Genomic DNA, 13,123 nt, shown 5'->3' on the forward strand with positions numbered 1-13,123 from the left:
GCCAGACCCAGCTATGTGAACTCAGACACCGAATCAACAACACGATACAAACACAAATCCTTGAATTCAAATATACTCTAACCAAACAGAGCATGTGGCCACCCGGTAACTAGGCTGACATACAAAGTATCTCAACTTTCTTCTTTCCATCTATTGTTTAAACCCTCATATTAGATTTCACAGTAACTGGGGTAGAACCTGTTCAAACATTTATTGGACAGAGGGGAGTTAAAAAACAAGCTCATTCAGACCTATGGCCATTTTATCACCAATATACCAGACATGCAGTGCTAGAAGAAACAATGTCATCAGACCTTTTGCAAAGGGGATAATTTACATGCCAGGAGCAGGAAAAGCTAGCGTGTATAGAATAACATTAACAATGGCTGACCTCTGTGTATGTGTCCCTTTGAGACAGCATGCACAATACAAGAGCCCTGAGACTCCCATATAACTAAAATACAGGCACGATTAATGTTATTAATTACAGTTTTTCCTGTTATTATATAGAGTCAGTGAGGTCTGACCTCTTGTTATGAAGTGACAGTACCTTCTACTCTATGCTAGATGTGCTTCATTTCTCATTTTAACACTTCCATTATTAAAGGTAGTAGCTTTACAAAGCAGGTACACCTTAACTAAAGGGAAACACATTATGTTATGTGTCATTAAAATCAGGGTTTGTCATTGTCACACTGATTTACATCAATTTAAGACAAACCCAGACAGCAACAGGTGGTGTGGTTGTTACACACACAACTATAAGAAGACTGCAGATCAAGTAAAGCGTTTTAAACCATTAGATAAAATGCCATATTGCTGAAATGCCACAGGTAAGCTACTCCTGCTACCGTTAGCTACCTAGCTAAACAGCTAGCCAGCCGCAGCTAAGCGGTTCCAGCTCATAAGCTCAACCCGTCTTACCCCCGCTCAGTTTGGGAACTCTGCCGATTTTGTTGGTTATCTCGGCCGTGGCGGTCCCGAAGTCCTGCTCGTAAGCTTCGAAGTCTGAAGACATGTTGGCGTTCTAACAGGTTGAGGTTGACAGCTAGCTCAGGATGATAATAACAACACGGCTCGAATGGAGTCCCCTTCCTTGAGTCGCAGTGAAATGTGCCCGGAGAGGACCTGAACTTTGTTTTTATTTTTATTCCCACACTGCAAACGGTCCCAAGCAAGCGGATGGAAAAACACCGCTGGGCTCGTATGGGTTGTTTTCTCTTTCTCTTTCGTTTTTTTAATTAAATAGATTGACACTTCTGTTAATAATTAAATAGTTATAAGGAAAACAATGTGTCCGCTTCGGGGAGGAAGTTTCTGAAGCACCATATCCATCGTTCCTCCTCATACTCAGAAGAAATTGGAGAAGAACAACAAGGAAGTGAGCAGGTTAGTCTTTTAATTTCCCTTTGTCTTCCTCCATTTAAACCGTTCGCGAATTCATCAGTACACATTGGTTTTACTGTCAATATTCTGAATTAACCGTGTTTGTGTATTTTCTCCATCTTGTGGCCACAGCCCCAGCCTGATGCGTTAGTCTTGACTATCTGGTGAACAGGCTAGCGAAGTAGCTAGCTGTTAGCCCTTTTGCTAAAAATCAATAAAACACCTTTAGCCAAATGTGTCGTCACTTATTATTGTTACGCCCCACTTGTCTGGCGTGTGATGGCCACAGACTGTGCTCGAGATATAACGTGTTGCTTGCGAGGGTTCCACCTTGTTGCTGTGTTCTCTTCCGGATGTTGAATTAGCTAGCCTGGTGTCATGAGCTAATTATACCCTGAGAAGCCGGTGAGCGTTAAAAGCTGTGTATTTAAAGTGCAACACTGATGTGTAGTGTGTTTATCAGTGTGTTGTTGTATCTCCATCTATTAGGTCCTGATGGTCAAATACAGTTTTGATCAATAAGATCATGTGAAATGCAAAAAACTGAAATTACAATAGAAACAAGAGATGGTGAAATGTAAACATGCCGATGTTACGTTAACCTCATTATTAAGGGATGGGAAACGAAACAATCATTTTCAATCTATATCAATATAGAAAAACATCAGTATATATCTATATGATGCTTATGCATTGTGAAAGCACAAGGAGGAGGTAGAACATAATGTTCTAGCTCAGATTTGTGAGTGTTGTCATTCTCTGTCCATAAAGAAGGGTTTAAACCACAGCCCTCAAACAGGATCCAAAATCAGTCATAAAAAGAAACAAGAATGTGATTTGAAACTGAAACCAGATACAAAGCAAAAATGGATGAAAGGATCAATGGTTCTGACCTTTTTTTTGTTATTATTTCACTCTAGATGGGGAATCTGAGTTTGTCACAAGGATAGTGTGCTCCGACAGTTGACTGGAGAGGATGCTGCCCTTTGCCCAGGCAAAGAACAATGGGACACTGAGAGCCCCAGTGATACAAGACCAGGACAGTTGCCGGCTACTCAGAGGACGAGAAAAAATATGTGCATCGTCCCCACCGCTGTCATTGCAAGATAGCAGAGGAACAAATTAACACATTGTGGAAACTTGGTCGATACATTTCAGGACTCAACTGACCAACATATTGGTTCTAAACGTGTGGCAACAAAATGAACTTCCTGTCAACTTTGGTGACATTTGAGAACCTCCATGAGGTTCGGAGACTGTGCCACTGGGGACCAGTCATAGCCCTGTCTGTCATTGCTATATGCTCCACCATGGCAATTGTGGACTCCATTATATGGTACTGGCCCCTAGACACTACAGGAGGCAGCATTAACTTCATCATGCTCCTCAACTGGTCGGTCCTCATCCTCTACAACTACTTCAATGCTATGTTTGTTGGACCTGGAAACATCCCTCTTGGATGGATACCAGTAAGGACAATGCTCTTTACCATTTTTACTCAAAGAACAGTTCGGTACCATGTACTGCAGAGTGAAACTATTATATATTTGGAATGTTGTAATGATATTTTTGTCATTTGTTTATCCCAAAACAGGAGAATCAACTGGAAAGCCAGTACCTACAATACTGCAGAGTGTGCCATGGGTACAAGGCCCCCAGATCCCACCACTGTCGCAAGTGTAACAGGTATTTCATTTATTACCAAAGTAACAGAGGGTCGTATCTCATATATGAGATGTACTTGAGAAAAATAAGGTCACATAGATGGAGCCATGAACGCGAATAGATGCATTTTCTAGAGCAAGAAACTACAGCTGAGTCATGGTTGTACATTGTTTGTTCGTGCAGTGCTGTAACGTGTCTGTGTGATTTTTAACTGAAAACTTGAATTCTACTAATCACTGCACATTGCAAAAGACAAGAGCTGATAAACGTACACAACCCTCACAGGCCTATCAAGGTAAAACAAGCCTCTGATTTCAATCAGTTTTTGTCTTTTAATTCAATTTATTCAATGATTATTCACCTCGACAGTGAGCTGTTACACATTTGCAGTCTTATTCTGGAAAAAAAAGATGAACTTTTCGCTCTATGTTCTCCCAAACAACCAGTGGATTGCCCCAAGCATTTCTCTTCTCCTCTGCTTCCCCTCCCACAGGTGTGTGATGAAGATGGACCACCACTGCCCTTGGATCAACAACTGCTGCGGCCACCTTAACCACGGCTACTTCACCAGCTTCCTGCTGCTGGCTCCTCTGGGCTGCGCGCACGCTGCCTTCATCTTTATTATGACCATGTACACGCAGCTTTATGAGAGGGTGGGTGGTCTCCTTACCCCACTACACCGTGCTATTGATGGCTTACCATCATTACAGCTTATCTCCAGCTAAAGTTAAGCAGTTTATTTTCCCAATTGGAACAGAAATTGCCACACACATCAAGATCCGTTCTTTGTCCTCACTGCAGATTTCATTTGGCTGGAGCACTGTGAAGATTGACATGAGTGCCGTGCGGCAGTTTCAGCCCCTGATGCCCTTCAGCGTTCCTGCCTTTGCTGCCACACTCTTTGCCTTAGGCTTGGCACTGGGTACCACTATTGCGGTCGGCATGCTTTTCTTCATACAGGTAAAGTTTGCGTCTGTGTTTTTAATTTATCCACGCTGTTGGCTATTTTTGACTTATTCTAAATACCAGAGTTAATTTTAAAAGAACATATTAGTTTTCTCTGATAATCAAAACAGTCTTTCCTTTTCAGATAAAAGTCATCTTTCGAAATAAGACCTCGATCGAGTCGTGGATCGAGGAAAAGGTCAGAGTCTCTCAGTGGCTTTGCTTTATGTTGATATTTGTATAGTTTTTATCTGATGACTCTTTTTTGGTGTTTGATCTAGAAATAATACTCTAGTGCTTTTTAATCCTCACAGTATTTCAGGATTATAATCAACATAGTTTTATCTTTTGTTAAAGTTCTTTTTTCGGAATCAGCCATCAGTACAATGTAGTTCACTGATTACAGAAGCATGACACCCCCACACCCACCTGATCCTATTCACTGTATTTTTTTCCACTAGGCCAAAGACAGAATACAGCACTACCAAACAGGGGAGGAGTTCATCTTCCCCTACGACCTCGGCAGCCGCTGGCTGAACTTCAAGCAAGTGATCACATGGACAGGGATGCCCAAGGGTGACGGTATTGAATGGCCGGTCCATCCCAAGTGTCACCAGCACACCTTAACTGTAGGTTTGGGTTTATTTTTGATCTTATGTGATAGTGGAAAATATTTTGTGTAAATGAGAAGTTATCATAAATCGGTCAGACCCTTTATACATTTCATGTGAAGCAGTGAGATTAATAGTGTTCTTCCTTTCTGAACAGATTGAGCAACTGAAGCAGAAAGCTGATAAACGAGTGAGAAGTGTAAGTATCTGCCAGATCTGTATTGTGACACCGATGTGGTGTTGGTTTACACAAAGCACAGACACACAGGAGTAGGATCTAGGCTGGAATGGCAAGGCTCTGTATGACCCCATTTGTGTTGTTTGATAAGAACCTATGCCATTTCATGTAAGTATGACCAGTTTCTGGCTCATAAACACACATCCTGTGTCTATCTTGTGTGAGTTTAGTTGTTGTTCGAGCATTAGAATAACCACATATCCTGTTCGACTCGGCCAGCAGGTCCAGTACCAGGCAGTGGAACACTACAACGGAGCTTGCTGCCCTCTCAGCAAGGGTATCCAAACATTTTTCAGAACCCCCTGCACCGAGGAGCCCAGGATACCGCTCAACAAGGGGGACACCATCCTCGCCACCCGTGGCACCAAGTGAGTTCATTCATTTATTGAACAAAACTATTATTTTTGGTCAATCTTGGAATTCTCCACTTAAATATTGTTTGATTCTCTTTAGGTGGTGGATGTATGGAGACAAAGTTCTGAATGAGGATCAAATGAGAGGTAAAAATGACGGCATTACAGCTGCTTTTGCTGTGGTTTGATTCATATTTTATTTATGTTTTTAAATTCACACTAAAAATGTCCATTTCTTTCTGTTTTGACGTTCCAGTGGGGGAGCGTGTGAGGGGATGGTTCCCAAGGCGATGTGTGGAGAAGTGCCATTATGACACAGCGGCCAGCGATAGCACCAGCGAAAAGAAACAAAATTAATGTATTTCAACTGGCTTTGTGTAGAGCAGGGGAGTTCAACTGAACGGAAGGCGTCAATGTTCATTAACATGCATCCACTGAAGATGTCATGCCTCATGCTGCAGGCTCACCATCAATTGCATACTCTGATTTAAAGTTTCTCCAGACATTTCAAGCCCAACTTTAATTTGTTTTAAAGGTCCATAGTTCCCTAAATCTTACCGAGCACTTTGCTGTCAATTCACATCTTAACGAGAAGGACTCGTCCCCCCGGGTTCAGTTTGACTCCTCTGACCAAAAAGTGAAACCCAGCAAGAGTCTTAATTTTCCAATAATTGCCACCAGGCTTTAATGTGACTTCGTTGTGATGACTTTTTACTTGAATATGTTGTGTTTACTGGTTGATGTCCTTTTTTGCTATATATGCAAATGCCTCTGCCCAGCTAACCCCAGGGCTCCGTCATGCAACTCTTTCTACAGTATGGAGATAACACGGAATTTCTTTTTATTATTTTTGTAAAAACGAAATGTTGGCCTCAAAGTATAAATTAAAAAAATAAACCTTGTTCAAGAGTTGTTTTGGTTTATGTCTCCTTTAATAATAGGTACATAAGTATCTTTACGATGGGGCTTGTTACCAAATATTTGCACACAACATCAGCCATATTTATTTTAAATTAGTAATACACACACCCTAAGGATACCTAACTGGAACTTACAAGAGTTCAGAAGGAGTAGTTGTTTGTTTGGTGTGTGTATACACACGTTTCCCTTTCGCTTTTAGGTTTGAATTCAAATGTTATCTTATATAATCAGGCCTTAAAGTCATGTCTCTTCCGTATATATATATATATCTGTATTGCATTAACTTCTATCTGCATATTTATTTATATCTAACATATTTATATATTGGATATGTAACCAGTTCTTCTCCCAGTAGAACTCCACTCACCCATTATGAACCGCACTTTAACTCGGGTTTAACTCTTAACTGCAATTTTATCACACTCCAATACTTATTTTTACACTGTATATATTAGTCTTTATTCCATTCATAAGTATTATTATCCTTACACTGAAGTATTGCATGTGACATACTATTTACTGATGCCTATTTTTGACTCTTGCTGCTGTAATATAGCAGGTTTTCCCACTGTGGGACTAAAACAGGATAATCTTATCTTTTATACATAGATAGATTTTTACTGTGATATATTTGACATATGTATTGTTTTATTTACCTTTAACATTGTGTGTGTGTGTACGGGCTGTACGAAATGTATGACACGTCCACACGTCACACAGCCTTCATCCAATCGGGGGCAGGGGAGACAGCGACCACTGACCACCCAGTGTAGTTGATGTGTGGGCGACTTCCACCCAGTGTCAGTCTGGTTACTCTGACTGCGGTGGACTGGAGTAACTCGGGCCGCTCGTTGAGGACCAGCAGGAGAACCAGTCGTCCGTCGGGACCGATTCACCCGCGAGTCCCGTCGCTGTAGCTCCGCTCGAGACAGGTGAGCTCGTGCTAACGTGCAGAGAGCGCTTCCCGTCCGGACTGTCACTTCCAGAGCGAGACAACAAGCGAACTGGGACTTAGCAGGATCCAGAATAACACCATCGACCTTAGCTCCTTTCTATCGGGCCGGTCCTCGTTAGAATAGATGTTTGTGATGCTAGGTTTTTACAGGCAGGGGTGCTACATAGCTAGCTAGCTAGCCACGACTTTGCTGTCACTCTTGTAACCTAACCCTAACCCGTCACCTCGGGTCAACTTGCCAGCTGCTATTGTGAAGACATTACTCGTTGGGACATCGCGTGGACAGCTGTGTAGACTGTAAGAGGACATGTTAGCTTCCATGCTAAAGTCCTTCCTGCGAATGACATTAGTGTTGTCCAATCAGGCTGCTTGTGGGCGGGACCAGGAAAGAGGAAGTACCATTTTTTTCAATATAAGTTCAATTTAAACTTATAATAATATAATATAATATTAAATGATGCAAACAAGACATGGCAGAGCCATGTTGAACAATACGAAGAAGCAGAGAATATAAAGTACACAACTCCTCCAAAACACTGACACAATGAACTGAACTGTCACTTATTGTTTACATATTATTGTGACAACGTAAACTATGAGGAGACATTTTGAAATGTCATTGCTGATGTCGGAGGTATTGAATCATTCCCTTGTTGCAGCCCAGAGAGACACTGCAAGTCTGTTCACTATATTATCTCTAATTCCTAAAGCCCCTCAGCTTATCAGTAACTACACTATGTTTGGTAATAGCATGTGAACAGCCCTGAGTGATGCAAGAGTCACAACCTAGATTCTTATAAAGTATATATGCAAGTATATACAACATAAACCCTATAAGGCTATATAAAGGAAGTCTAAAATACAGTATATCGATGAAAATATAATGAAAAAGTTGAGTGCATCAGTGTTATCAGCAAATAATCAACCCCCAGTGACCTTCCACCTCCCGTGTGAAAAGATCAACCTGATTTAAATGTTACATTTCATATAAAGGTAAGCCATAGAGTGTACACAAAGATGGACGACACATCTTCCCTTCCTCCGACTAATCAGAAATGAAGCCAAAATATCCCCCGACACGTCGCTGCCATCTTGTGCTTTTGGAGCCTGAGTCTGCACAGTCGTGATCAGAGGATGGAGCCGCAGTATCCTGGTCCCGTCAATACACACGTCCGACCTATCACTTGAACATACATCAGTGAGATGATAACTACTTAGTTTGGTCTATGTCACCTCCACTAACATGGAGGAGACATAGTTAGTAACATATACTGTAGCTAGATACTTTGGCCTCACTTTTGTAGATGTCGTCCCTCTTCACTATTGCAAAAACCTATTACATAAGCTTAATATAACGCAATGTATATATTGTTTTACATTTTTTTTGGCTTTCTTCCTCTGACAGAAAACTGTGACGGCCCTGAGTTCCCTGTGTTATTCGCCAGTAACATGTCCATGTTCACCACGGGCATCCTCGTGCTGACGTCTCCTATCCACACTCTCCCGCTGCGCATCGCTCCAGTGCTCAGCTCAGCCGCTCAGCTCGTGGAGCGCACGCTGTACGTCCACCTCCACCCGGGGCTCAACTTGGGGAGTGGGAGTCAGCAGCGACCGGCTTTCATCCCGCCATTCGTGGACCTGTCTGCGGTCATCACCCGCCTTTACAGCAATGCGGCAGATATATGCGGGCACCTGGATATCCGGGTGTTGCTGACCAACGTCCGCGCCCAGTCGGGCAGTGTTACAAATGGCCCCTTCCCCAGCCCACAGCCTCTGTCCCACTCCCCCGACGTGGTGCTCACAGACTTTCCCCTGCAGGACCCGGGTCAGTCGCATCAGGTGACCCAGTGTCTGCAGAAGTACACTGGCCGCTGCTACGTCTGCAGCCCCAGTCTTCCCTCGGTGCTGCTTCATCCTCAGCTGATGAAGCTGCAGGAGAACGTGGAATGTGTGACAGAGCCCGAGGGGAAAGCAGAACCTTTGGAAACGTATACTGATGTGGTGGTCGGGGGGACGTTTGACCGGCTCCACGGGGCCCACAAGACGCTGCTCAACATCTCATGCCTGCTCGCCAACAGAAGGTTCCTCATCGCTGTGTGTGACCAAGCAATGCTGAAAAGTGAGTGGTTCTATGTCGGTATTCCCATTTAGGTAAACTTTCAGAGATCTTATATTTTGGATGATCTGTAAAAACAACAATCACAAGGCAGCCCCCCCCCCCCCCCCCCCCCCCCTTGTTATCCTTTTCCTCCTGTTCTCAGAAAAAGTGCTGAAGGAGCTGATTGAGCCCTACTCTCTACGGGTTCAGATACTAGAGGAGTTCCTGCAAGACATCAAACCATCGCTGGAGGTGGAGGTCGTGCCCCTCGACGACCCCTTTGGAGTGGCTGTGGTCGACCCCCTGCTGCAGTGCATTGTGGTTAGCGAGGAGACGAAAAAGGGAGGCGAGGCTGTGAACAAGAAACGCATCGAGAATGTAAGTTAACAGCACGCATGGAAAAAAGGAGATTTAAACTTCATAGTTTATTCACTGTACATGCAACATTGTGGTTCAAATCACTGGCGGAGCATTAAGGTGACCCAAGCAACTTAATGGCACATGTTTGATGTTTTATGTTCTCTAAACCAGGGTCTTCCAGCTCTGGTTCTTCACGAGATCCAGTTGCTGAAAGACGCCCACCACACCGAGACGGAGGAGGAGAAGATCAGCTCCTCTAGTCTCCGCTCTCGACTCCTGGGCACCCTCCTTACTCCGCCTAAAGTAGGTCTTGTGGAAAAACTGTTAACATCTTGACAGTGCAGGTTAATGAATACCAGTATTATATGTTCAGTGTCACACATTGAGGGAAGAAAAGCAAAGTACCAGTCTTTTTTTTATCACAACTTTTCCGTACCCTATCTGGAGATCAAGTACATGGTACTGTTTGATTTTCAATAACTCACTGAGTAAAAACGTTTTCATACAAGGGTCAAAAGGACTTTAATGTTTAACTGTTCTGAAAGGAGCTGTCTCATCCAGGTGAAAAGTAACAGCTTCTCTTTTCAGCACATGACAAAGTACAGTCTCCTTTCTTTTGACTGTGAAACAAGTGGAAACTGAAATATCATTTTGTCATGTCAGGAGATTTGTCCAATTTCTGTCCATTATTTCAAAAGTTTACTTGAAAAGGATGGTGTGTTTGAAAAAAATCGTTAAGAAAAAGGGACTATACAAATCTACAGCGTTGCCCATTCTTTGATTATTGATGGCCTTGTGTTTAGAGCTGTGGTATTTGTCGTTCTTCATATAAACATCCTAATTCTCAGCGTTTGTGTTCTGTGTCTTGCCCTCTCGTGTGTCCCCTGCTTCCCCCGTTCCAGGACACATCCCATCTCCCTCCCCTCCCGTACGTGATCGGCCTGACGGGAGGCAGCGGCAGCGGGAAGAGCTCCATCGCCAGGAGGATGGAGGCTCTGGGTGCCGTCCGGATTGACTGCGACAAAATGGGCCACGAGGTGTATCAGCCGGGCGCCGCAGCTCATCACATGGTGCTGGAAGAATTTGGCTCAGGTGAAAAAACAGGTGGTGGGACTGTGGTCCCCCCCCCCTCCCCCTCCCCCCCAGACAGTTTATTTATAAATATTTGCTTTGTTTTGGTAGATGTTGCTGTGTGAAACCTATTGCATCTCCCTACAATGATAATTTGTATTTTTCATTTGTAGATATTCTGAATGAAGACAAAACCATAAACAGACGGGCATTAGGAAAGAAAGTTTTTGGAAATCAGGTAAAGCGACAATTATAAATAATGTGTCATTATGTTTATGTTAAAACAACACGTAACACTTCATCGCCGTGCATCGACAATCTACCAAAGATTATGTTTTTCATGCAGGAGCGATTAAAAGCCCTGACAAATATTGTGTGGCCGGAGATAGCACAACTGGTGAAGAAGACAATCAGCCAAGCCAGAGAGGAAGGTAATGTAGGAACTTATATTTATTCATCTCAGTATTAAAGGACTGTCCCCTTTCTTTTCACAATCCCTTTAACTTAAAGCTAACGCACTTATCGCATTGACATATATACACAGATACAAATAAACAGTGTGTTCACTTTGTATTCATAGAGATTCACCTCAGTGTTTATGTAAACATTTGCTCTCTGCAGGTAAACAGGTGTGTGTGGTGGACGCAGCAGTTCTCCTGGAGGCCGGCTGGACGGACATGGTCCACGAGGTCTGGGTCACCGTCATCCCAGAGGACGAGGTAACGCGTTTTGTGCTTGGACAGAGATGGAGTCCCATCAGCCTGAGTGACTGTGATGAAAATGTGTTAGTGTAAAGGTGATGAATGCTTCACGTGTTCACCTCTACTGTAGATGCCTACCTGCGAAATTCAGGATTCCTCACTGAACGCAGGATGTAGAAAAATAACAGTTTGTCAATAATGGCTGGAAAAGAGGTGTTTAAACTAGTTGTTTTTTTTAATAAAAAGACCTGAGACTCCTCATGGACCTGCCTCCCTCATCGATTCCCCTCCTCCCTCAGGCGGTGTTGAGGATAACGGAGCGAGACGGTGTGACCGCAGAAGATGCCGTGCGCCGGCTGAGCAGCCAGTGGTCTAACGCCAAACAAGTGGAACACGCCAACGTGGTGCTCAGCACGCTGTGGGAACCAGAGGTCACGCAGAAACAGGTCAGACGCACATCACCCTTCAGTGTCGGGTTCCTATATTCGGATGACATTAAATGATTTGAATCTTACGTATTTGTTTGTGATTTTCTTTCACTGGCTTTTATTTTTTTTTTTAAAGGTGTTGAAAGCTTGGAAACTTCTTCAGAAGAGGATCCAACCGAGACAGTCGGAGCATGTGAGGGTCCCTCCGATGTCCTAATCCAGACCTGTGCTGTGCGAGCGGACTTCAGGCCCGGAGACACTTGCATAGATTCAACTGATCCACACGAGGAAACTTTGCCTTAGAAAGAAGCGCGAGCGGCCACGGTGCCTTTGCAGCGATCCCAGCGTGCTTCCTCACATCTCTGACCAAGACCTGCGACTTCCCACTGGTTTTTAAAGACGTTTTGCTGAATGATGGGGGGGATGAGGGGAAAGAACTGACCTTGTTGCTGCCTTTAAAGGGATACCGTTGTTTCGAAACGTCAGTCCCAACATTCAGTCCTAAGTCATTCAAGATTGAAGACCAAACTTTTCTGCAGAGCCAGTATTTTAGTCAGCTGACGACACTTTACATGCTCTGTCCTCTTTTCATGGCGTCTATAACTAACATGAATGTAGCTTAGAAAATAAACTAATCTTAAAAGGGAAAGAGGGAATTAAATGATGCATCTTTGTGGTTTCAGGGGATCGAGAAATTAAGGTTAATTTCATTTTTAGTATACAATGAATGAATAACATGTGCGATAGATTTATAATATTACAGTCTCTTCGTGTTCACGCTGAATGCAGGTTAATGAACTGGGCGGTGGAGAAGATCCAAATTTAGGTAAATCAAGCTCAGTCACGTCGATTGAATATTGAAATCCCCACGCTGCAGCAAGTCAGTGAACGTGGCCAGTAGACGAAACAGCTGTGTCTCGATCAAATCTGCAGAAAATTGGTTAATTGCAATACAAGAGAATGAACCTGGTACCATTTTGTGTTGTCTGAGAGCCAGTAGTCACATGACCAACCTTCTGCTTCCAGATCGTCTGAGTATTAGTGTCTTCGCAGCGGCCACAAAGTCGTGATGTGTTTGGCTTATGCTGCCTTTACTGTTGCAAAACATAACAGTAAAATACAGTTGTTTTTCCAAGATTACAGGCTTCTTCAAAGTGATGTGGCAGGTTGGTCTAAATAGTGCGAGATGTTTTGTTTTCTTAAATTCATTGTCTTGCATGTAACCTGCAAACTCAGAGGATTGCTTTATAAGAATTGGAACAAGCGGAATAATAAATTACACTTTTAAGACCACGAGTGAATCCTTGAGTTTTCTGATCAATTTGATCTGTTTTTAAATGTGATGTAGAAGTTTATTCCAACTGTTGTGTTCTGTTGTCAAATAACATGGA

At 43.2% G+C, this 13,123-nt stretch overlaps 3 protein-coding genes across 6 annotated transcripts in view; 2 read left to right on the plus strand and 1 right to left on the minus strand.

Moving 5' to 3' along the window:
* Positions 1 to 1,118, minus strand: part of vti1a (vesicle transport through interaction with t-SNAREs 1A) — a 107,329-nt gene extending 106,211 nt beyond the window's left edge. For both annotated transcript variants that reach the window (XM_053413477.1, XM_053413478.1), the window contains exon 1: positions 925 to 1,118. In XM_053413477.1, coding sequence (XP_053269452.1) covers positions 925 to 1,018 — 94 coding nt within the window. In that variant the 5' untranslated portion in view covers positions 1,019 to 1,118. The remainder of the gene's footprint in view (positions 1 to 924) is intronic.
* Positions 1,119 to 1,142: 24 nt separating this feature from the next.
* zdhhc6 (zinc finger DHHC-type palmitoyltransferase 6) lies at positions 1,143 to 6,110 on the plus strand. 2 transcript variants are annotated; one of them, XM_053413476.1, is made up of 11 exons: positions 1,143 to 1,389; positions 2,307 to 2,855; positions 2,981 to 3,072; positions 3,545 to 3,704; positions 3,853 to 4,011; positions 4,142 to 4,195; positions 4,458 to 4,625; positions 4,765 to 4,806; positions 5,068 to 5,213; positions 5,299 to 5,345; positions 5,455 to 6,110. In XM_053413476.1, exons 2-11 carry the CDS (start codon positions 2,589 to 2,591, stop codon positions 5,553 to 5,555), a joined length of 1,236 nt encoding a protein of 411 aa, XP_053269451.1. In that variant the 5' UTR covers positions 1,143 to 1,389; positions 2,307 to 2,588; the 3' UTR covers positions 5,556 to 6,110. The 2 variants fall into 2 exon arrangements, with proteins under 2 accessions (XP_053269451.1, XP_053269450.1); XM_053413475.1 differs by having other exon boundaries at positions 1,144 to 1,389; positions 5,065 to 5,213.
* Positions 6,111 to 6,862: 752 nt separating this feature from the next.
* On the plus strand, positions 6,863 to 13,025 carry coasy (CoA synthase). Of its 2 annotated transcripts, XM_053413948.1 has the most exons (10): positions 6,863 to 7,051; positions 8,480 to 9,193; positions 9,336 to 9,550; positions 9,704 to 9,835; positions 10,435 to 10,624; positions 10,777 to 10,841; positions 10,950 to 11,034; positions 11,225 to 11,322; positions 11,604 to 11,750; positions 11,869 to 13,025. In XM_053413948.1, exons 2-10 carry the CDS (start codon positions 8,524 to 8,526, stop codon positions 11,947 to 11,949), a joined length of 1,683 nt encoding a protein of 560 aa, XP_053269923.1. In that variant the 5' UTR covers positions 6,863 to 7,051; positions 8,480 to 8,523; the 3' UTR covers positions 11,950 to 13,025. The 2 variants fall into 2 exon arrangements, with proteins under 2 accessions (XP_053269923.1, XP_053269924.1); XM_053413949.1 differs by lacking the exon at positions 11,869 to 13,025 and having other exon boundaries at positions 11,551 to 11,684.
* Positions 13,026 to 13,123: the final 98 nt, after the last annotated feature.

Source organism: Pleuronectes platessa, chromosome 21 (genome assembly GCF_947347685.1).
Source record: "Pleuronectes platessa chromosome 21, fPlePla1.1, whole genome shotgun sequence".
Taxonomy (NCBI): domain Eukaryota; kingdom Metazoa; phylum Chordata; class Actinopteri; order Pleuronectiformes; family Pleuronectidae; genus Pleuronectes; species Pleuronectes platessa.

Coding starts and splice junctions, on each gene's coding strand:
- zdhhc6 (XM_053413475.1), top strand. CDS start 2,589: ATGAACTTCCTGTCAACTTTGGTGACATTTGAGAACCTCCATGAGGTT. Junction 3,073..3,544: donor CACTGTCGCAAGTGTAACAG/GTATTTCATTTA, acceptor CCCCTCCCACAG/GTGTGTGATGAAGATGGACC. Junction 4,012..4,141: donor GCATGCTTTTCTTCATACAG/GTAAAGTTTGCG, acceptor TTTCCTTTTCAG/ATAAAAGTCATCTTTCGAAA.
- coasy (XM_053413948.1), top strand. CDS start 8,524: ATGTCCATGTTCACCACGGGCATCCTCGTGCTGACGTCTCCTATCCAC. Junction 9,194..9,335: donor TGACCAAGCAATGCTGAAAA/GTGAGTGGTTCT, acceptor TCCTGTTCTCAG/AAAAAGTGCTGAAGGAGCTG. Junction 10,625..10,776: donor GCTGGAAGAATTTGGCTCAG/GTGAAAAAACAG, acceptor TTTCATTTGTAG/ATATTCTGAATGAAGACAAA.